The sequence below is a fragment of the Anthonomus grandis genome, chromosome 4 (genome assembly GCF_022605725.1).
Source record: "Anthonomus grandis grandis chromosome 4, icAntGran1.3, whole genome shotgun sequence".
NCBI classification, from domain to species: Eukaryota; Metazoa; Arthropoda; class Insecta; order Coleoptera; family Curculionidae; genus Anthonomus; species Anthonomus grandis.
In genome coordinates, this window is record NC_065549.1 from 36741760 (window position 1) to 36765595 (window position 23836).

At 33.8% G+C, this 23836-nt stretch overlaps 1 protein-coding gene across 1 annotated transcript in view; it reads right to left on the reverse strand.

Moving 5' to 3' along the window:
- LOC126735679 (uncharacterized) overlaps positions 1–23836 on the reverse strand; it is a gene marked incomplete at its 5' end in the record, with an annotated part of 345800 nt that overhangs the window by 270642 nt on the left and 51322 nt on the right. The window contains one exon of the mRNA XM_050439744.1: positions 15057–15377. Within this exon, the coding sequence (XP_050295701.1) occupies positions 15057–15377 (321 nt within the window). The remainder of the gene's footprint in view (positions 1–15056; positions 15378–23836) is intronic.

The following is a 23836-nucleotide window of genomic DNA, read 5'->3' on the forward strand; positions in this document are numbered from 1 at the left end:
TTTGCTTTCCTGACCCTTTCACGTGGCATTCTATAACAAAATAATAGCCCTCAGAGAGTTTGTTACAATCAGTTAATCAGTTTACGCAAAAATAATACCAAAAGCCTTCTATAAATTATGTTTCAACAGTCCCCGTAAAATTATTTACATCTTGTTTCAATTGTCCCCTTCAGGTTTTTTTTTGGCAAAATATTATTTTTCTTTAAACTCTTTAATTAAAACTAACAAGTTTAGGCTGCTAAACCTAAGCAAAAACATAAAAAAATTGATTAAAAACAAAAAAGTGGTGTGCTTACACTTAAATTTCTTGTTTCCACACTTTTTAGATGACGTAAAAATTACTTTAACATAAAAATTACTTTGTTGACATAAAATAAGAGAGCCGAGCGCAAACACACTCACTTTGCTCAATTGCTAGTTTCACACTGTCGAGCAGAAATGTGGAATTAGTCAAACGTTGTGAGGCTGCGTACACGAGTTTTTACCTTCGCGTCTAAAAAAAAATGGCGACTGTTTCAACCGTTCCCTGTTTCAATTGTCCCCGGTCTCCCCTACATCTAAATTCTAACATTTAAAAATTATTTGGTAGAGTTATGTATCTGAAAAAAACGTCTAGATTCTCTTTTAAGCTTTTGATAACAAATAACGCATCGACGTTTGTTACCAACATCTTCCAAGGAATGTTGACGCCTTAGAAAATTAAAAAGCCTTTCAAAGTTCTAAGGTTGACGCTCTTCCAAAGGAACATTTTGCCTCGATTGCTCAATATCAAGACCTAAGAGACTGTTTACGATCTCCTGCTTAAACTTTGTGATGGACAGTTTTTCATTCGTTACTTCTTGATGCAAAATATGTGCATTTACCAAAGCACTGCCAATAAGAAGTTCAAAAGCAAGCTTATGGTGTCACTTCACCCCTCTGCGTAATAAAGTGGTGGTTGTGTCATTTGATCCTTAAGATTAATGTAGGTTTTATGTCTGCTGTAGTCAACAATCGCAGCAGGTTTTCGAAATTGCGTCCTTTTTCAAGTAAGTGATTTGCAAGACTGCGTCCTACTTTTCGTGATGAAGATTGGCCCTCTATCCGATCTTGCCCACAATAAATTAACGTACTGTAAGTATATTCCTTTTCGATGCACATCTTTTAGAGTTTTATTCCGAACTTGTGCATACGGAGGAAAAAGGATGCCTAATCTGGATGCTACGTACGACCCTGCTTCACGAAATGACAGGCTCAGGCAGGTGGAAGTGAGACGCAACATTTGTTGCATACGGTCATTGATTTAAGTTTTATGTGTTGAGGCCGCGTGACCATACGAAGAGTCTCATAAAAAAATTACCAAAAAGTTTCTAATTACATTTTTTTTGTAAAACAAAATATTCATGAGTCTGCTAGAACACCACAATTAACTTTTGAAAGAAATAAAAAAGTTGACCGGAGGGACTGATTTTTTTTCAGAATTACGGCAGTCAACGTGTGAAACTCTTATTAATCTGACGATCTGAATAAATGTCTTGACAACTGATGCTGTCAATCTCCTTCCAAAATTTCAAATATTCGGCGAACTTACAATAGTATTGATAGAAATAAAGATCATGGGATCTATGCCCATGAATCCCTGAAGTTATTCTTATAGTTACAGAATTACAGAAACATGTCCACACATTTTAACCCTTTGAATTTGGAGAGTTACAGAATGTTTTACGCTCAAATTGTGTTTGCAACTTATTAGTAAGTGTATATATATATTTATGTATATGCGTCTTTGATGCAGAACCCTCAAACTGATGGGCTAATGATAAATCTATATTCTTAAAGGGTGTTTCAATAAGAGCGGAAAATATCAGTATTCAATAAAACATGGTTTTCTGTAGCAAAGTATTGAAATATTTATTGATTTAGAAAATATACATTTGGAAATTATATATGGAATAAAATATCTTGTAAATGGCCGCCGCGTTTGGCATATGCGTACCCTTTAGACGAAATTTTCAATAATGTTATTGTATACATTAGTGGTATTTCATTGATATAACGTCTAATTTCGGGTTTAAATGCTTCGATGGTTGCAGGCTTATTGGCATAGAGGCATAAAAAATTACAGGCATAAATGGTCCAATTATTCCTCCAGATCATAATGCACACCATACATGTTGTTTATGCATTGCTTTCTGAAAAATCATTTGTGGATTTTCTAAGCCTACATTTTCAGTGACAGTTTTGTCTATTAACGAACCCATCGAGGTAAAAAAGTCAACGATCCAATTGGTGAATTCTATTCGCTGTTTATAGTCTGCTAACAGAAGTTCTTGAGTCAGTTGGATTTTGTAGGCACGCAGTTGTGAGATTTCGCTGAAGAGTACCCATTAACATGTCGAATTCTTATGCCGATGACGAAATAACGTCTCTGGCTTTTCTGTCACATATTCTCATGAACTGCCGTGATATTTTGTTCTGAACGATATCTACGAGTTTGTAGCGTGTGTTTCACATTATTAACTGAACCAGTACTTTCGAATTTTTTCATTATTGTTTTCAACGTATATGCACAATAGTGATTTGGTCGAATTAAGAACGTTATTTCTACCAAACACTTTAATAATAGTGGCACTTAAACTTTCACCATTATGATAATAATTTTTGACAATTAGGACGCGCTGTTCTACCATTTAATGCTCCATTTTTACTAACTCCCATCTATCAACATTCTATCTGCCATGCCATAATCATGTGACACTCTAACCGTTAAATATGGCGCGCAATTTAAACCTTCCGTTCTTCTCACTGAAACACCCTTTAAATGCACCAGAATTTTTCTTTGTGTGAGCAAGCTGATTCAAAAATACACCCCAATAAATATATTTATAAATATTTATAGACTTACCTTTTCTAAGAAAATCTGAGAAAATATTTTTCCGAAATAATAAAGTTAAATAAAAGCCTTTGAAAAATAAAACTATTTGCTAACAACGAACGTAAATTACTTTGAGCAACTTGGTATATGTGAGTTGAAGTTTAATTTGTTTTCAGCTAGGTGTGCTATAGAAAAGGGTTATTACATGTCTTGAGATAATTTAAAATGTGAGTTTATAAATAAAAAGATAAAGTCGGGTAGGTGTGTGCTTCTTGGGATAATAAGCTGTATAAAATACACTTCAGCGAAGTGTTGTGGGATTTTGTTGCTAGGATCAAAACATGTAATACAGTAGAAAATAATAAGATGTATTTAGAGGCTTTGAATGGAGATAAACATGACTGTTTAAAGGTGAATGAGGTGGCTGAGGTAGTATATTTATGTTAAATATGAGACATCAAAAGACGTATATATGTTATATGTTTCTAGGTCGAATAAGATAGCTAATAGAATAGTTCAAATCTTTCGTATTCCATCTGGCAAGACGTTGTCCACAAAAAAAGTCCTAAAATAAGTTAAAGCAATTACCCTAAGTTCAGAGTATTCAAACGGCTTCACATTAGATGAAATCAACAAAGCACTTAGTCAGACCAAAGCAGGGAAGGCAGCTGGTTTTGATCGAATGTACCCCGAAATTCTGGTTCATAGCAGTGCAAAAACGCGACAGTGGCTTCAAGATTTTTTCAATAATGTAATGATACTCCCAGAATTTAGCAGAATAAAGATCATTGCAATACTGAAACCTGCATTAACCATAGTGAATTGCCTAAGAACTACCGACCGATCGCCTTTCTTAGTTTCTTCCATAAACTCTTAGAACGACCTATAAAGGGTGTTTCAATAAGATTTTAAGATTTGAATTGCGCGCCATATTTGACAGTCATAATGCTGCTTGATTATGACGTGATAGATTATCAAGATGGTGAAAGCTTAATAGCTCCTATTCGTAAAGTGCGTTCACTATTCAGTCTAAATAATGTTCCTAATTCATCTACTGTGAAAAGAATAATTAAAAAGTTCGAACGTACTGATTCGGTTAATAATGTGAATTACACAATACGAGCTCGTAGAGATAGTTCAGAACGTAATATCAGGGTAGTTCGCGTAAATGTGACAGAAAGGCCAGATACATCAATTCTTCATTCAACATTTGGAATTGGACATTTTAACAGGCCCTCTTCACCGAATTCTTACTAAAGATTTACAGTTGCAGGCCTACAAAATCCAACTGACTTAACAACTTCTGCCAGCAGATTATCAACCGCGAAGAGAATTCGCCAATTGGATCCTTGAGCAACTCGCTGATTTTGCAAATAAAATAATTTTAGTGATAAGGCCCATTTTTCACCTTTAACAGCGATTTAACGCCTTTAGACTTCTGACTGTAAGGTAATCTGAAGTCACAGGTTTATGCGAATAAGCCTGCAACCATCGAAGCATTTAAATCCAAAATTAAACTCTGTTTCAATGAAGTACGTCGTCAAAAGGGCACACATATGCCAGCAAAGCTGTGGCAGTAATTTAAAAGATATTTTGTTCCATACATTTTCCAAAACTATATTTTTTAAATTAGTAAATATTTTAATGCTTTGCTATAGAAAACCATGTAAGTAAATACGTTTAATGTAAGTAAAATACGTTTATTTTACTTACAGCCACATACGACATAGTGTGTGGAAAGAATGCCTTCTCTACAAACTGAAGAGGGTCATACCTTGTCTTACAACTTGTCAGATAATAAATAGCCTCCTGACTAACATATTATTCCAGGTATACAAAGTGTTCTATAAATAACGGTAAATAATATATCAGCATCTTTCTTTGAAAAAAAATGAGGTTAAGATAAATTTTCCTAGTCCGAAAGTTAAAGACAACCAAGATATAGATAGGGTGATAAGCTTAATGTAATTTTTTTGAATTTTGGGCATAAGTTGAGCATTTAGTCTTCGTCTTTAACAAAACTTGGAACATAGTTTTTTTATATGGAAAATCCTAAAATCTACCTTTGCGTTGCCTGGGCGCCACCAGCAATATTTTGATTTTTGTTTAACTCTGTAATATTTTTAGGCTTGGCATAATTTAATTTCTTATTAAAAATATGCATTGTGCAAACAGTTTTGCTTAAAAAATGTATACTTTAAAAATCTTGATACCAATAAACCTTTTCGAGATATTTACATTTAAAGTTTTCAATGCACTCAAAAAAAATAACATTCATAAACTATTTAAATTGCTTCATTACACTTCGAATGAATGAAAAAATAGAAAATAAAAATTATAGATATTTGTCAGTTAATGATTGATATGCCCTCCATTTGTCTCAATACATTTTTAAATTCTTTTACTGAAAGATCGCCGAATCTTAAAAAAGAATTTTGAAACGACTCACCAGCAGTTAATATTTCGTGTATCCCCATATGCAAAAATCTAATGAGTTTAAGTCTGATCGTACAGGCTAAGATCTTCGACTTCTACGTCAAACGCAATAAGTAAGAATAAATAAGAATAACTAACATAACTATCACTAAGAACGCATTAAAAGGTAATAGATAACGTTACTGAATGTATGAATTTGAATTTTTATAACCACTCAACAAAATAACTGACGAGAATATAAACCCTGACAATCACAATGACATTTATAATAATTCATCTTATCAGGCACAGCTTACTTTACAAATATTTTAACCTGAAGTAGGAAAATACAAATAGCAGTTTTATTAACATAACACCTATCTTAATGTTATCTGTTATCACACCATGCCACTTGTGCTGCAGTTGACCCAAATACTCTAGCTGTCTTTTTTTCCAAAATTCTTGGAGGAGCTGTGTCAGTAAGTGGTACCTTTGTAACCTACTTGGGTTGTATTCCGCCATGTTTTTTTGCGGTAGGGCATAGGGTGAGGCACCAATTAAAAAATGACTAGATTTCAATACTTCTAAGTCCTCCGGACCCTCCGATAATGGAGTTACTGTTTTAGAATTCAAGCAACATTCAACCTGGGTTATAACCGTTACTAACTACTAGGTTATAACCATAACTAATTCATCTATTATTTATGACCCTTTTTACATTGTACTTGTCTGACTTAATGGCAGATTCCCACAGGTCACCAAAATGCGGTGAACGTCGTAGAATAAAATGCCGCCTTAAGGGTAACCGGCAAAATAATCTGAAAGCCTTTTATCGTCTTTCGTTTTGTAAAAATCGATATAATTGAAATGAATTTCTTTAATTGCCTCTGAAAAATTCGTAGCATTATCTGAGTATATATTTTTACATATTCCCCTTCGCGCGATAAATCGCTTTAACAAAGCTTGAGTCATCAAATCCCCCACAATTTAAGGTAAACTGCCCTTGCAGCAAGGCACACAAATACACATAAGTATGCCTTGACAACTCTGTAGCCCCTATTTGTACTAGTCTTAATATAAAAGGGTTCCGCGTCATCTATGTCGCTGTTTACAAATAGTCGGAAGGTGTAACCCTTGCCAGTGGGAGATCACCCATGATTTACTGTAATTCTTTAGATTTTACCCGAAAACAAACTATATTAGGTTAGATGGAAGAACAGGCATTTAGATATTTGAATCTTTGTGCGCTGAATCTCGCCTTTAAACTATTAACTTTGTAATTGCATTTTCTTTCCTAAATAAGACCTTCATTATTATGATTATTATTATATAAGTTCTTAATACACTCCTAACTACATGGAGATTAGATAGAGGCCAACATTTTAATTTCAATTAAGCAAAAAGTGCTTATGTGTACCAGGTATAACCGGAAATTTCTGATCATGACTCACATCAGTCCTAACTTTTTATTTTTATCTTTTCACAACATGATGCCATTTAGCACCTTCTGTTAAATATTGTATTTCCGCGGTCCTATTCGCCAAGAAAGTTGTCCAAGTTAAGGGCTCCTTGGCAAGCCAGCATAACACAATGGATGAATCAGACCAGTAAGTGATTTCCGAAGGTTTTAGTTCAGTGGACTGTAATACTGATTGGACTAGTTTAGCCAAGAGTAATGGACCGCAGAGCTCTAACCTTGGAAGTGACATCACCTTCAACGGTGTGATCCGAGACTTGGAACACAGTAACATTACACGGCAATTGCCACTCACTGTCCCGAGGAAAATCGCAAAAACCATGCAATTGAACCTCTGTGAAATTATTGCACATAACCTACCTATCAACTTTAATATCTTTTATTTTCTCAAAATCCTTTTGTATTCTAATAAAAGCTCCTCTGGACCTTATCTTCAAACCCTAATTTCTTCTTCCAAAGAATCTGTACTAGAAGCTTATTCTTTATAACCAATGGAGCAATTAGTCGTTTTGGATCAAAAAACCAGTGCAACGAATAACAAAATCTGACGTTTGGTAACCTGTTGTAGTATACTTCCATAGTCAGCCGGACAATCAAACCTTAAGACATCGTTCTCTGTATTCCAATGTATCCTCAAGGTTTTTGGTGTGCCAGTATCACCTGAAATACAGTGTTCGACGATCAAATCTTCGATACTGGTAATGACTTCTGGCTTCCATTTCCCTTATATAAAACCGCCTAAAGCAAACCACTTTAGTAAGTGGTTTGCATTTTATCTTTCAAATCGAAATAGTCGTATTCAAATGATAGTGTGTGACTTCTTTATTTTCATCGAACCGCCATAAAATCCTTTGATAGTCCCTATCCTCCTCTGAAACCCAAACCTGACGAAACATCTTTTCGACGTCTGCTGTGATGACTACTGAATGTAGTCGAAATCTTAAGAGAATGCTAAAGATATCGCCCTTCTAGTCTTTCTTCGGGTCTACCATAAGATAAACATTTAATAGAAGATAATACCTTTTAGATTCTGTTTCTTGTGTATATCCTGAACTGCCTCTGTACGAGAGATGTGTCCAAAATCAAAATATTTTTGTATAAAATCATGATACAGCTCCCTTAGCTTCATATCCAGATTAAGTTTCTTTTTCATAGATATAAATTTCTTTAAAGCCATATTAAATAAATCACCTAAACTTGGTACCCCTAAACGAAATAAAAGTTTGACGATAAACCGAACGTCCTTATCCCTTTCTGTTGTCCCTTAAAAGAATTCTCACACTACTTCCTCTTTTGTTTGTGGTTGCACCCCACCAAAGTACACCTCCAAGGCCCAAAATCTTTCAAGTTGATTTTGAACCAAAATCTTAGAAACCAAATTACAATTACCGATACTCGAATGAACACCAACAACCGAACTTGAATTTCCCACAAACCCTAAGCTCAAATTTCTTCCCAATATGTAACATTCCAAGCATTCTAAATAAATAATAATATAAATTATTTAAGGTACAAATAGTGGGACTCTCAAGATCAAATTTACAAGATCTGAATTTAATCCATGCTTAGAGAAGTTTATATTATTAGAAAGACTGTAAAAGAAACAGTATATTTGGGGGACAGGGATATAAGCAGTGCCATTGTCTAACTAACAGGCGTTTCAATCATTTTTTGCTTAGTCACAACTTTAAAATTTTCAATCTGCTCTTCCATGCTGGTCAACTTTTGTAAAAAACTTTTTTACAAAACAATGATATTTATAACGTTGATTAAAAAATATTTGTTATTTTTAGTTGTTTACATTTCAAAAATTATTCGACGTTGTTTACATTACAAACTCCGTAGTAAAAGCTCCCTACAATTTCTCTTATAGGGTAAACCACTAATAAACTAACAGTTTTCAATAATTTATTTTGACCTAAAAACCACAAAAATTTCGAGATATAAACAAACAACGTCCTATAGGAACGCCGTGCATCATCTTTCGATAACGAACGCCATTAACCGTAATAGCGTTCTCAGGATGTCTTTTAAGGATGCATTTTTGTCTGGAAATTCTGTCTTGGACTTTCCAATCGCCAAATACGACAACTGTGCTTATTTACTAAGCCCACAAGGTAATGCGCTTTTGAAAAATTACACCTTGTTTTCTTATCAATTCGAAGGGTTTTGTTGTTAGTCACGTATATAGTTTGCTCGAGTTTTTGGACCAAATTGCCAATTGTCCTTTCAGCAGATCGATTTTGTGAGCCCAAAAACTCACCTAAAGATACGAAATGCTTTTCCTTATTCGACTATTTTTATAATAGGCTTGGATAATTCCAACATGTAACTCGATCCTGTTTTGTCGAATGTTTGTTTTTATTTCAGTTTTTTGAAATTTGATAATTCAGGTTGTCATCTCGTGTTTTGAAAAACGATGGAAAAAAATTTAGTCGGGCAATTTCTTACAAGGTAGAAGAGTGTGGTCTCGAAGATGTCTCAATTAGGTCTTCATTGGATATCACTTTAAGCTCGTTAGGAAGTCGTCGAAAGAACTTGATTTTAAGACTAATTTGGGACCTTACACTATTTCTGTTTTAAGGTAAGTTATAACTACCCAAAACCAAGATAATACTGGGTCTCGTTTATCATCATATATCGATTCTCTAGATTAAATGATGTCAATGGCCATTTTTACAATTACTTAAAAGGATACAACATTTTACATGAATATTGGAATGTTAATCAGCTTTAACCGTATGTCTGCATAAATAAATTTAATTTCAATTTTTTATCAAAGCTAAAACAAAGGGTTGGGTGTTGATTCGTTTACGAGTTTATTTTTTTGCAATACACTTTTTTAAAGAATTATAACGTTTTGTGAAAATAAAATAGCATGTATCCTTTTTCTTAACGCTCAGGCGTAGGAACAGATGCAGCTGTAGTTTTTGTGTATTATTTCTATCTACAAAATCTGTATTTTTTTAAGAAAATATATAGTTATTTTGACGTCTTCGGTACGTCCCAAAGACGTCGAAAATCATCAACAATACCAGGTAAAATGGTCTTCTAAAGTCTTCCTCGTTATATTTAAGACGTCTTGATGCTCTCATATATTAAAGTCACCTTGACCTCCTACCGATCGGAAGTTGTTAATCGGAAAAAGACCGGCATCTTGTCGCCAATTTGAACTTGACCTGCGGTCGTACTCTGTGGTAACGGTGATAAAATATGGTCGGTAGTAGCAAAACGACTACAAATTTGGTAGAACAAGCATAACTTGATTGCTCCTCCAAAAATAAGCACCAAAAAGAAAAACACCGCGCAAACTTTGCGTACGTTTTATTGTCAATGATCGCCCAAAATTTGGACAATTCCATTCATTTTATCATAAATTGCGTAGTTAGTAAGTAACTGTAAGTAGAGAGCGTATTGTAGAACTCATTAAAAGAAGTAAATATAGCAAAAACCACCTATCTAACAGTTGTTTAATAAAAGAGTTAAATTATTATTACAAATCTTTATAAAATTGCACCAATTTGTTTAATTAACACACAATTTTGCTTGGCGAATTCACCATTCTTTACAAGTTTCGAAAATTAAAATCCTAGTGTCCACAAATTAAATCACAAGAATTGTCAATACGCTCTTGAAGTTCTTCCGGAATATTTACTGCTGTATCTTCAGTGGCGGCTCGTGACATTTGACTATGGAGGGGCGCGCAAATCCAAATAAATATATACTTACTAATAAATAAAAAAATATAACTGGACGTACCTAAGTATATGTTGTAATATCTGAGACATGACGGTTTGCAGTCATCAATCACAAAAAGTTTGCACATAAATGTCTTAATTTGGCAATCAAAAATAAAGAACATTGTTACAAAACAATCGCATTTACACATCACGGAACCTCGCACTAAAGTATTTTTGCCACCTCTCTGCGGTTTTAAAAACAATAACAAGTAACTTTAAAACGTGAAGAAAAATTATACTTATTAATAAATGTTCAATAGGTAATTAAGCTACTTCTTAAAAGTAAAATCTGCTCGATGGTCTTTCATATTTATGAATCTTTCCATTACTTTTTCATCAAAATTTCTTTATTTCCATCACTAAATTTCTATTGATAGACATCATGGCTAAAGCATTAAGTCTTTCATTAAGCATAGTACTTCGCAGGAAGGTTTTCATTCGCTTAAGGGTGGAAAAATTGCGCTCGGCCTCTGCAGTTGTCATTGGGGTCGTCACAATGATATTTAATAATTTTATTGTTTCGGCAAATGTTTCGCCAAGATTATTTTCTAAAATAAATGAAAGTAAGTTCATAGCTCCAATATTTTGTGAGAAATCTGGTCTTGAGTAAATGACCTCTAGTTCAGTTCTTAATCTAATTTTACATAACATTGGATAAAAAGTAACTACATTATCTAAAATATCCACTGGAAAGGTCTTGTTATATTTTAGATACGCTTCTTTATCGAACAAGTTAGCTGCTTAAAGATGACCTCGATAGGAAAATCTGTCCTTCGCTTGGGTAACAACTGTATCACATACCTCTTTTGCAATAATACTTCTCAAGTTATCGTCAATTCTTCTTCTTTTGACACTTTCAAAGTTTAATTCTACATTAGCCTTAATATTATCGGTGTCGTTTCTTATTTTGGCAATGCTTGATTCAAATATTGACAGATCCTTTTGCAATGACACACTATCCTTACTTTTTGACTGGAGCTGATTATAAAGTATGTCCACGTGCGGCATAATTTTGCGAAAAAGGGTAAGCCAGAATAAGAATTCTGGATCCTCTAATGCTCTCCTTAAACCGGAAGCTTCATTTGAAGTCACACTTTTCTCACATTTCTTGAAAAACCTCAATTAATTTTTCGCGATGTTCATAAACAGTATTCACGGTGCGAATATTATAATTCCATCTGGTTTTTGCCACTCTAGGAAATTTTCTATATACTATTTCTTGTAGTACATCACATCGGTGAGAGGAATTTGAGAAAAAAGCTGGTATTGCAGACAGATTATTTAAAAAAACGCGTACTTCCGGATTTTGAGATACCGATTTTTGTATAATAAGGTTCAGCTGGTGAGCATAACAGTGAACGAAATGCGCGTTTGGATATTTTAATTTAATCTGAGCTTGAACACCGTTAATTGAACCACTCATTACATTTGCCCCGTCGTAGGTTTAAGCTATTAATTTTTGTCTTTAAAATTAGCGGATCAATTTCATTTTCGATACACGTTTTTAATCCTGTTGCAGTTTTATCCTTAACCTTTATAAAGCCCCAGAAATGTTCATGAATGGATCTATCAAAAAAATATCTTAATATTATTACCATTTGGCAGTTATTTGATACATCCGTAGCCTCATCGCATTGTATTGATACAAATTCCGATTTTTCAATATGGTTGGAAATTTATTGTCTACAAACATAAAGCATACACTCCAAAATATCGTTCTGAATCATTTTAGATGTTCCTTTAAAGACTGTTTCTGAATTCTGCAAGTGTTCCTTAAGTGTGACATCTAATTCTGCGGTAAAATTAATTAATTCCTTGAATAAACCCTTATTTGAAGAATCCTTAGTTTCATTGTGGCGTCGAAGTGCCAATTCAAAGGCCCCACAAAATTTTACGCAGCTAATAATTCTCATTAAAATATGCCTATTTTTTCTTATTTCATCATTATGCTTAATTAAATTGTCTCTATATGCAGAACTTAACTGTGTTAAAATATTAGTCTTACCCAGTAGAGCAAACGTAGCGCAAGAATTTATATGTCGTCATGAAATGTCATGCTTTTTTATTTCAGCCGCAAGATGTTGTAAATCTCTTACCCCTTTTCTTGCCCAACTTGGATCGACACTATTAGAGCCAGCGATAATAAATGACACACACGGAAAACAGTATAATAAGTTTGTTTCTTCACAACCACATATCCAATTATTTTTCAGATAAATGTCCCTCGAAAACGGCGAGTAAAACTTCTTTGTTGTGTTTTCCTTTCACTCACTTGAGTAATATTTAAATCCGGCAAAGGTCTGCCTAAAGTCTTAATGTTTACTTTTTCTTTTTTTTCAGTGAAAGATTTAAAAAATTACAGTTGCGCCCCTATTAGCAAGCCGCCACAGTGTATCATGATACACCAACTCTTTCAAATAGCTCCAGAATAAGGCGTTAAATCTAGGGAGCAAGGAGGCTAAGAAATGGGACCATTGTGTCCTATCCATTTAGTCGGGAAACTCATTATTTACATGTTCATAAACTCCTCGTCTAAAATATGGTGGAGCCCCATCATGTAGGAACTAGATATTCTGTGTCACATTTAAAGATTGTGTGACAAAGAAAATATAAATAAATTTCACCGGTCAGTCTAGGTGGAAAAAAGTAGGGTCCAATAAGCATGCCATTTACCAATAAGTATGCCATTACCAATATCTGTGAAATAAAATTAGATCTTTTTATAGCATGCGGAATTTTTACTGCCTAAACATGACCCAGACATTGTGGACATTTTGCACTCCATCTCGTGTAAATGTGGCCTCATCTGTACGCAAAATTAATTTCTGTCGAACTGTTCTAAAAGCCACTGGCAAAATTCAATTTTTCTAGGTTGATGTTCGGGTTGTAATGCTTGTATCCGTTAATAATGATAAAGATAATAATGTTTATGTCGTTTTGTTCCACACTTTACTATAAAAAACTTTAACTTAAGCTGCTCGAGGCTCTAGTACTCATTGTTGGATCTAAATTCTAGAATGTGTTCCTCAATTTGTAAAATTTCAGGTTGTGCAGCTCTACCAGCATGTTCTCCTCCTTGTCCTTTTAAATACTCTGTATCACGAAGTCTAATAACTAAATTTACAAACATACGTGGGGCTGGATAATTTGTTAAACGAAGCTTTTCCGCATACAACTTGCATGGTGCGGTTGCATTTTGTTTGAACTCTTTATAGGTAAGTATGTCCACTAGTTCATTGTTTTCGTGAATGTGGGTTATTTGAGACATATGAAACACATATTACCAAAAGACTGATACAAATGATCGAACCAATGATTTGTACTGAAAACCACCTAATAACACAAAATTTGATAAACCGTAAACAAAAAAGGGTAAAAATTTACAATGCATTCGCGGAGAATATCAAAAAATGTATTGATTAACATTTTTATTTTTTTAAATTCTTAATATTTACTAGCTCTTTTATTATGCAACTTTTATATAAATAATTTTTGATATTTTGACAAATGCTACAAGCAGATAAAATAAATAAATCAACTTTAAAAATACCCTATATAATCTGAAACTATAACTTGAATCATGCATTGCAATACTTATCAGTTTTTTCGTCTTTAAACATGTAGTGGAATATACTTTATTAAGTTTGTTTTAAATGTTTTATTATCTAGGAATAACTCTTAAACTAATTAAAGTTTAATCTTTCGAATACAGGGTATTAATAAAGTATGCAGACAAGCTTTAACCAACGAATTCTTAGCCTTAACGAAATGTTCATGTTGATGAATAAACATTGGTCCGCAACAGCTTTGATTCATTTTAAATACACGATATTATATGTGTATGTGGATATGGCCAATATTTACATAAATATATGGAGTTTATTATTATCGCTTCTGCTAACTAGAGTTCGACCTAAATTAAACGTAGTTTCGCTCGAGACATCCGACGTATTCCATTACCACTCTCAGCGACAAGCCCATATCGAAATCGGTGAAGCATTGTCGTTCATGCTTTAACTTAAGGCTTTGCCTATGAATCTTTATTGCATGTTAATGCATAGATTTTAGCATCCGAGTATACGTATAATAATATACAGGTTGGGGAATCAATCATTACGCATAGAGGTGCTAAAAGGCGAAATATCATAACGCGCACGCATGGTTTTCGTGCGCTCTGATACGTCGTTGTTTTACAGTACCACATTAGTAAGCGTCTAACTTTGATGAAAGTAACTGTATAAAAAATATATAATTTCGTAGCTAGTGAGATTATTTAGGAATATAACTATATTATTATGTGTACTTTTCTAAACGGTGGTAGGCATAAACAATTGTGTAATGCGAATGTATTTTTGAGTTGGGAAATATAATTATTTTTTAGCTGTTCTTAAAGTAGTACCTATGATTTCTACTACCACTAAATCCCCATATATTACACACCGTTTATAAACAGAGCCTGTGCGGACCAATATTTATATAAACAATTCCTCTTGGAATTGATTAAGGACTAGTTGGTTAGAATGTGTCTTTATCGTTTATCGTCTGAGCAATAGCAAATATAAATACTAACCTGTCTTGATGCAAATACCCAGCACTTGGTGATTTACTATGTGGATTGGTACCACCGTTTCCACCAGTAATGTTCGCGGCGCCGACGCCGATGTGCAGCGGCGTCGGCGACGCAATTGCAGTTTGGCGTGCGTCTTTACCGAGCGGATAGCGTTCGCTAATAGGACCGACGCCGACGACGCTGCTGTTAGCAACGCGACCAGTAGAAGTGGCGCCAGATACGCGCGTCGTAGCAGATGGAGGCGCCGGCCCTCCACCGCCGCCCGGGGCGGCACAACTGCCCCCCGTGCAACCGGCGGCCCGGGGCCCGTTGTCAGGGCACCTAAAATAAAATAAGAACCACATTTAGTATAATATTATAATATTTATAGCTTTGTTCGCGGTGACAGTTCTAAATGCATCCCTGGTGAGTCATGAACTCTTCATCCTTTAAGGATATGCGCATGTCTGATTCATAACCGGTTCGGAATTTAATTTAACCGTGAATAATCCACGGACTGTCAACATCTAAACTTGTTTGAGTTAGTATAAGTTATGTTTTTCGATTGTTTTGTTTAGGGTTTGTAATGAGTTTTTTTTTCTTTAAACAGTAAACATATAAAGCAGAGAAATGGATAAGAAATACTGTAATAAATTTCAATGGAGTTATTTTCTCTCAGCCTCCTTCCTGTTTTTTATAATATGGGAATGCAGCAAATTGATCTACCAGTTCATTCGTCAGTGCTGAGCCCATTCAAAAATGTTGAAAATACAGGTTATCATCAAATTGTGAGACAATGTTTTTCAAATATCCAACATTTTTGGGAACTTCGGTAACTTCTAAGAGGTTCTCAAAGTCCTCATCACTGGAACTTAAATGATCAGACATGGTAAATTTATTATGGACAACTAATATAAAACAAAATTGATTTAATTAAAACTGGAACTGCTATTTAAGCAACAAACTACCCATAAAATTAATAAAAAAATAGTAGGACAAGCAATTATTCTTTGTAACAATAACTATTATTGGTTTTAAATTTAAAAATAAAATAAAATAATCATTACTTATCAGAAAATAAACACAAAAAAAGTAAATATTCGACATACATTAAATACTTAGGATATTGAAAGGTCTTTGTTGTCTTTCAATGTTCTAAGATGAAATATGTCATTACAAATTTTTCTGCGCACGTCCCGAACTCAAAATTCTAATGAGAGTCCAAAGATCGATTGAACTAGTTACAGATTGGTCCTGAACAAGTAGCAAAACATCCGCGAACGGCAGGATTTCGAACTAAAAGTTCAGGACTGATCACCGCGAACTCTCTTTTTAACAATGCACATGTAAAGTAATTCTGAACTTGTCCAGGACTGTCACCGGGAACAAAGCTAATAATATGAGTAATTTTGTAAATATTTTATATAGCTTCCTTATATATATATTTATTTATGTTTTTCGTACTAATGTACTGGACGTTCAGGACGAATGGATCAGCTTCTTTTCAAAATAACCAAATATCGTGAAATTATTAATGTCTTAAAACAAAAACATTTTTATTAGCAGTAAGTATCTTAAGACAAATATGCTTGTCGATTTTTCGGTAGTGCTTAATTTTTTTTACGGAACACCCTAGCACAAAAGGGCAAAATCTATGGTACTCGAGTATCACAAGTAGCGCCAATGCTACAAAGATGTCTGTGGATATATTTTAAAGTTCTGCAAATTGTAATGTTCGGAAAAGACGTGCTTTGAGAATTGCACTTCTTCATAAAAAGAAGTCCAGATACAGCGACGGTCTAGGCGTCTGCAAATGCACTTGATTCTCATGAGTCGCATTTACCTGTCGAGTAGACCTTGCGTGTATAGCTCTAGGTGGAATGATATAGGCCAGCTCAGAAGAGCATTTAACGTGATGGTATCGATTAAACAGAGTCAGGTCCGTCACCTTCCTTCTATGCGCCAAGCCTCTATTTATCTCTGGATCATGTATAAGGCCCTCTTCTGAATGGAATCAATCAGTTTCAATATGTGATTGAGTGTAGAGCTCGATATATGAGAGCAATACTCTAGAGATGGATGAATCTGAGCCTTGTAAAGCAATAAACGATGTTGCGGTGTATTTTTCGTTTTAAAGAGCGTTTTTAAAAAGCCGCTTTAGCTATTTCCGCTATATGATCATGCCAAGACATATTGGTTCCAACCTCTATACTATCTATACTATAACTCACTCCTATGTTAACTCTTGTTTAATTGTTACCTGGCTATGCCTATGGCATTGGGTGTCGGCTGGTGATGTGATTAAGCAACTTGAAGGAATACATCAATGTACTGTCATCAGCAAAGCTGCAACTTGGTCTTATTAAGAAGGTCGTTCATATATAACAGGAAGAGGGTAGGGGACAAAATACATCCCTGAGGTACTCTAGCGTTAATTTGAAATCTGCGAGGTATGTCCAACAACGACAACCTGGATGGATCGGTTCTCGAGGAAGCTTCTAACCAAGCAACGAGAGTTGGTGGCAAAATATGAGAATACAGTTTGTTTAATGGCATACTTTATTTATATAGCCTTTAAAATATCTAGAGCTATTGCACGCGATTCACCATATTTCTTGATAACCTCCGTCCAAACAGACATGACATAAACCAACAGATCGCCAGCAGATCTGTGTCTTCGAAAACCATACTGACGATGTTGACGCTAATGACTCCAAGTATTTCAAAATTTGCTGGTTGATGAGATTCTATATTACCTTGGCGATTGCCGAGACTAATTCAATCGGATTGATGGACCGTCTTTTTTTGGGTATCAGTTAAATCCGCGCAAGTTTCCAGTCTCCAGAGAAGAGACCCAATCTGTATAAACGAAAAAACAGTTTGCACAACGGCAGTGTAAACACGACCCCACACCTTTTTAATACTATTGGCGGTATTTAATCAGGGCCGGTGACCTGCTGTTCAAGGCTTTGAAAACTTCTTTAATCTCTTTGATGAAAGACTATCTTTGGTATCGAAGAAATCATTCTTAGCAAAGTATTTTACCTTGTGGGTCTACGGCATATAATCTGAAAATCTAACTCAGCAAGTCTACCTTTTCGATTGCGATCATTGCAATCCACCCATGTTCCGTAGTCAATGGCGGAACTTTGAGCTACAGATTAGAGTGATATTGATCCATTTGGGCAATTAAATTTTTTTTTAACTCTTTCATTATATTTTTCTTTCCATGTATCGACCTTCTGCATGCAATTTTCAAGGCAATAAAGCTGTTATGATTTGCAGGGCTTGGGTCTTCACGCCATTTGCGATAGGAAGCATTTTTGATGTTGGCTGCCTTGGTGGAACTTTTATCGAACGACGGTTTATTGTCTAAAGAGCTTTTTGAGTTGCTTAGAATATAAGCCTCTATACCTGCCAAAATCTCCTCTTAAATCTTGCTCGCACACGCTTAAAGATCATTGGTCTTGAAACAGACATCACTTGAAGGTAATAAAAAGAGGAGATGTTTTAAGTGTTTCCAGTTGGCTAATCTATAATGGCAAACGCGATATGGCTGGATACTGAGTTTTCATTTCAGGTTCATATATTGCGATTATTAATTTGTAATCTAATTTTCCTAGTGGTAGATGTACGGTAATATTTTCCGGGTCAGCATCGCGAGAAACAGATCTAGGAGGCTCACAAAGTCTCACTGTCTATGAAGGATTTTGATTGGCTCCTGTATAAGCTAAGTTAGAAAGTGATCAATCACAAAATCCTCTGCTTGGTGCTCCTCATCATCAGTCGTGTTAGAATACAATAACAAGTTAACATTGTGGACGTTAAAGTCCTTTTATAAGTGACAGCCTGCTATCTGTTGTCCAAATAATTTCCAAGAACCAAGACCACCTCATACGACAAAGTACAGCGCCATATTGGGCATTTAATCTCGAACTTGAGGGTAACATAAGCCTTACTAAAGTCGAAAAGCCCTAAGGCTGTTAATTTATTATTATTTATGGTGTTAAGTATATCATCGCTTATAGTTAGTCAAGCACACCTATGACGCTTTCTGAAACCAGATTGATTAACAGGAACTATTTTATTAGATTTAAAATGGTATGTTAATTAGGTACACAATATAGATTCGACAATTTTTGACATAGTTGCAAGAATACTGTTGGGACTGAGTTGCTCTACAGACTCTACCTTAGCGACATATATTGATGCCATCCGATCTCACTGCCGTCGATGTATTTGTGCTGTGAAACTGTGTCTAGTCTCTAATATTGAGGGGACTTCGGGCTTGCCTATTCTGACGTCGGTATCTTAACATGCTAAATAGGAAAATGCTTGAAAGCATCTTCTAGGGCAAATGCCTCCTTGTATTTTGAGGTTTCGTCATGCTATTCAACTGAATGGTAGAGATGGTGTTTTCGTATATGTCTTTAATGAGGCTGGAATACCTACTGTCTATTTTTGCATTTGTAAGCGTTTGCAGTATCGCCTAATATTCATCGCTATCAAATGCGTTTTGAAACCTCATCAAACGTCAAACAGATGTCCACATTTTATTTAATATCTTTTTCCACTAGGATCCTTATTGTCAATAAATGGTCACATGTGCGCTACAGTTTTCTAAAGCCCGATTGATCATCTGGCTGGAAATATTCTAATTTATTGATCAGTTTTTTCGTAAGAATTTTCGTGAATAGCTTGTATACTTCCGATAATAATGACATCAGGTGGTTATGTATTCTCTAAATTTATTTAATCTCCTTTTTTATTTTTTGTTTTATCCCCAAGCTTGCATGATTTTTCTCTTTTCTGCTTTGCTATTTCTCTTGCTGATGTATTCAACATGGATGTTAGTACTTGACTGATTTGTCGAGGTTTTTATATTGATTTTTCTCCATGTCTTTTATTTCTTTTTTAATCTTTCCGAGTATCTTTCGGAATTTTCCTTTAACATTTTTGGATCTATAACTTGTTTCTTTTGTCTGAAAATCTTCCTTCGTCCATTCTTAATATTAATAGTTATTTTGGCTCTTATCATTCGATGATCGCTGTTAATATTGCAATAATTTAGAGCAGTAACATCCTTTACTACTAATTTAATTTTAAGCACTACCATTCTTTCTTTGTTTCTTTTTAAAATTATTAACAAATATATATCTCCTAAGGAATCTGGAGAGGTCTATGAGTCTTGTCAACTTAGTCTACATACCATGTGCTTTTTTCGTTGGACGGTGGCACATTCTTGGTGGATAGATTCTTTGATATGCAAAAGAGGATATGCATATGGATTGTCGAAGAACTGGGTTCTGGAGAGGACTGTAGATGTCAGGTTTATATAGGAAAAGGTGAGCTTCAGTTAAAACGACATGAAGACATTACCACTAAAATATTAAAAAAAGACATTATCTTCTTGCTCCATTCTGTCAATTGCGGAAGTGCAAGAGTAGCCCTGAGTATATGGAAATTAAACTCCACAGATTTTTTTCCATAGTTTTAAGAAAACAATAAAAAAATGTTTATCAAGAATGTGTTCTACAGTGTAAATGAGCTTTTAACTTTTGACAATTTATAATTGCCCAAATTTAAAAAAAATTCTATTTTATAGTCCTTAACTTTGTAATCTTAGTATGACTTATAGGATTTTCCTTAACTTGATGAAGCACATTTTCTTCTATTTAAAAAGTTGCTTCTGTGCGTAGGCTCAAAAAACCCATTCTGAATTTTTTCGAAAAATTAATGAAATTGTATATAAAACAAAATGATCCGTTTTTATTTACTCAACTTAACTTATGAGCTTTATTTATTACTCAGTTTCACTCATGGGGATCTCCACAACTAGTACAAAGCAAAAGGATGGGCTGGTGACTGGCTGCTACAGGCTGGAAAGGGGTCATAAAGGCCAAAGTTCATAGGTGTAAAATTATTTAATTAGTTTAGTAAGTAAAAATCAATTAATTTAAATAGCCAGTTAAACGTTTACTTACAACAGGGTCTTTTTACAGTCTAAATGAATTCTTTAAAACTATGTAGGAATAAAACTTAATTAGTAACGCTTTCTTATTAATCAAACTCGCCTCGTGTTTCTGATCTGAAAAAGGGATCTTAAGCTGACATTTTCTAAAGAAAATTTACAATTGAATTATTGACCTTTTAGTTTTGCCCCTAGTGGCCAAATCTTGAACTAAATAGTATTAAAAATAAAACCAAGCAACTAAAAAATACCGCTGATCGATAAAAATATAGCAATACTGTCAAATGAACGCACTAAAATAAAAATAGCTGCATAACATAAATGGACACGATTTCTCTTATTATATGGTAATAGCATTTAGCCTCATTGATTCGAGTATAATCTATATTATTGCGGCGAATTCATACTAATGCTAGAAAACTTTAGTACTTAAACTTTGGCTCAAGTTAGGAATTTGGAAAGTTTCAATAGTTTTGGAAAGGTAGAATATTGAAAAGAAGAAACGGTGTTGGCAATATACTTGAAGTAAATTATAAGTATTGAAAACGAGTATTTAATAGTTAATTCCCTTCTAAATAAAATATTCAATTGGAATTATTTTGATTTAATGCATTATTGGTAATTTACCGCATATTTGCAATTTTTTTACACAGCTAACTTATTTTCCATAATACAAAACAGGAATACTAAATCTATAACAAGATATTTGTGGAATAAAAAATATTGCTAATTAAAATTTCTTTAACTCTAAAATTAAGTTGGTTATCTGGTAAATTTATAACATTTTAAGGCAAAATATTGAAAAATTGTATAGTACAATATCCTGGTTTAATACCGGGTTTGACACGGCTTTGCCCTCCAATATGCTGGAATAAGATTTTGATTTATGAGATAATGAAAGGCGAGTATTGTACTTGTAAAATTCATGACACTACAGGGGCATGGCAATGTTCTTCTTTAGGCATTTAAAATTTTTTTTAGCATGTACTGAGAGGGCACATTTAGATTTTAACATGTGCTACGACAATTATCCTTACAATTGAATCCATTAAAAATTCTCAGTACTTTATGCCGTAACGCATACTTTACTTAAGCCTACCCATATCCCCGAGTGTGAATGATACAAACAACAAGATAACAGCAAACAAGCTTGCATGATTTTTCTCTTTTCTGCATTGCTATTTCTCTTGCTGATGTATTCAACTTGGCTGATTTGTCGAGGTTTTTTTTATCCTGATTTTTCTCCATGTCTTTTATTTCTTTTTGAATTCTTTTCAAGTATCTTTCGGAATTTTCCTTTAACGTTTTTGGATCTATACCTTGTTTCTTTTGTCTGAAAATCTTCCTCCGTCCATTCTTAATATTAACAGTTATTTTAGCTCTTATCTTTCGATGATCGCTGTTAATATTGCAACAATTTAGAGCAGTAACATCCTTTACTACTGATTTAATTTTTTGCGCTACCATTCTTTCTTTGTTTCTTTTTAAAATTATTAACAAATATATATCTCCTAAGGAATGTGGAGAAGTCTGTGAGTATAGTCAACTTAGTCTACATATCATGTGCTTTTTTCGTTGGACGGTGACACATTCTGGGTGGATAAATTCTTTGATATGCAAAAGAAAGCGATATGGTTTGTCGAGAAACTGAGTTCTGAAGAGGACTGTAGATATCCAGTTTATATAGGAAAAGGTGAGCTTCAGTTAAAACGACATGAAAACATTTACCACTACAATATTAAAAAAAGACATTATCTTGTTGCTGAATTCTGTCAATTACGGAAGTGCAAGAGTAGCCCTGAGTATATCAAAACTAAACTCCACAGATTTTTTTCCATAGTTTTAAGAAAACAATAAAAAAATGTTTGTCAAGAATGTGTTCTACAGTGTGAATGAGCTCTTAACTTTTGACAATTTATAATTGTCCAAATTTAAAAAATTTCTATTTTATAGTCCTTAACTTTGTAATCTTAGTATGACTTGTAGTATTTTTCTTAATTTGATGAAGCACATTTTCTTCTATTTGAAAAGTTGCTTCTGTGCATAGTCTCAAGAAAACCCATTCTGAATTTTTTCGCAAAATTAATGAAATTGTATATAAAAAAAAATGATGACTGGTTACTGCAGGCTGGAAAAGGGGCATAAAGGCCAAAGTTCATAGGTGTAAAATTATTTAATTAGTTTCCAAACAAAGTAAAAATCATTTAATTTAAATAGCTAGTCAAACGTTTACTTACAACAGAGTTTTTTACAGTCTAAATGAATTCTTTGAAATTATGTAGGAATAAAATTTTAATTAGTAACGCTTTCTTATTAATTAAACTCGCCTCGTGTTTTTGATGTATTAAATTTTAACCTTTTTAATTAGTCTATGTCTTATGAATATTTTCATGTTTTGTAGTTTGAGTTTTATCATTTATACAGCAGCTGTTATTTTAATATTTTATTTTGCAGTATGTAAATACTTTGTATATTGACTTCATTTAATTTGCTTTTATATATTGCGATTTTTTTTAAATATTTATTTTTAATTAACATTGTTCAAAATGAAAGCAATAATTTTTGTTGGGTCAAATTCAAAACAATATCTGAAACGGACTCTACTTAAAAGAAAATATTTTTTACCCCTTACTTGATAATAATCTAGTCAAAACTAAATCCATTTTTATATTTGATTAATATTACTAGATCAAACTAGAACTCAAACATATAAAACAAACAGTAATAAAATTATTAATGATATTAAACATAAAATCAAACACCAAAAAAATACCTCTGATCAATAAAAATATAGCAATACTGCCAAATTAACACACTAAAATAAAAATAG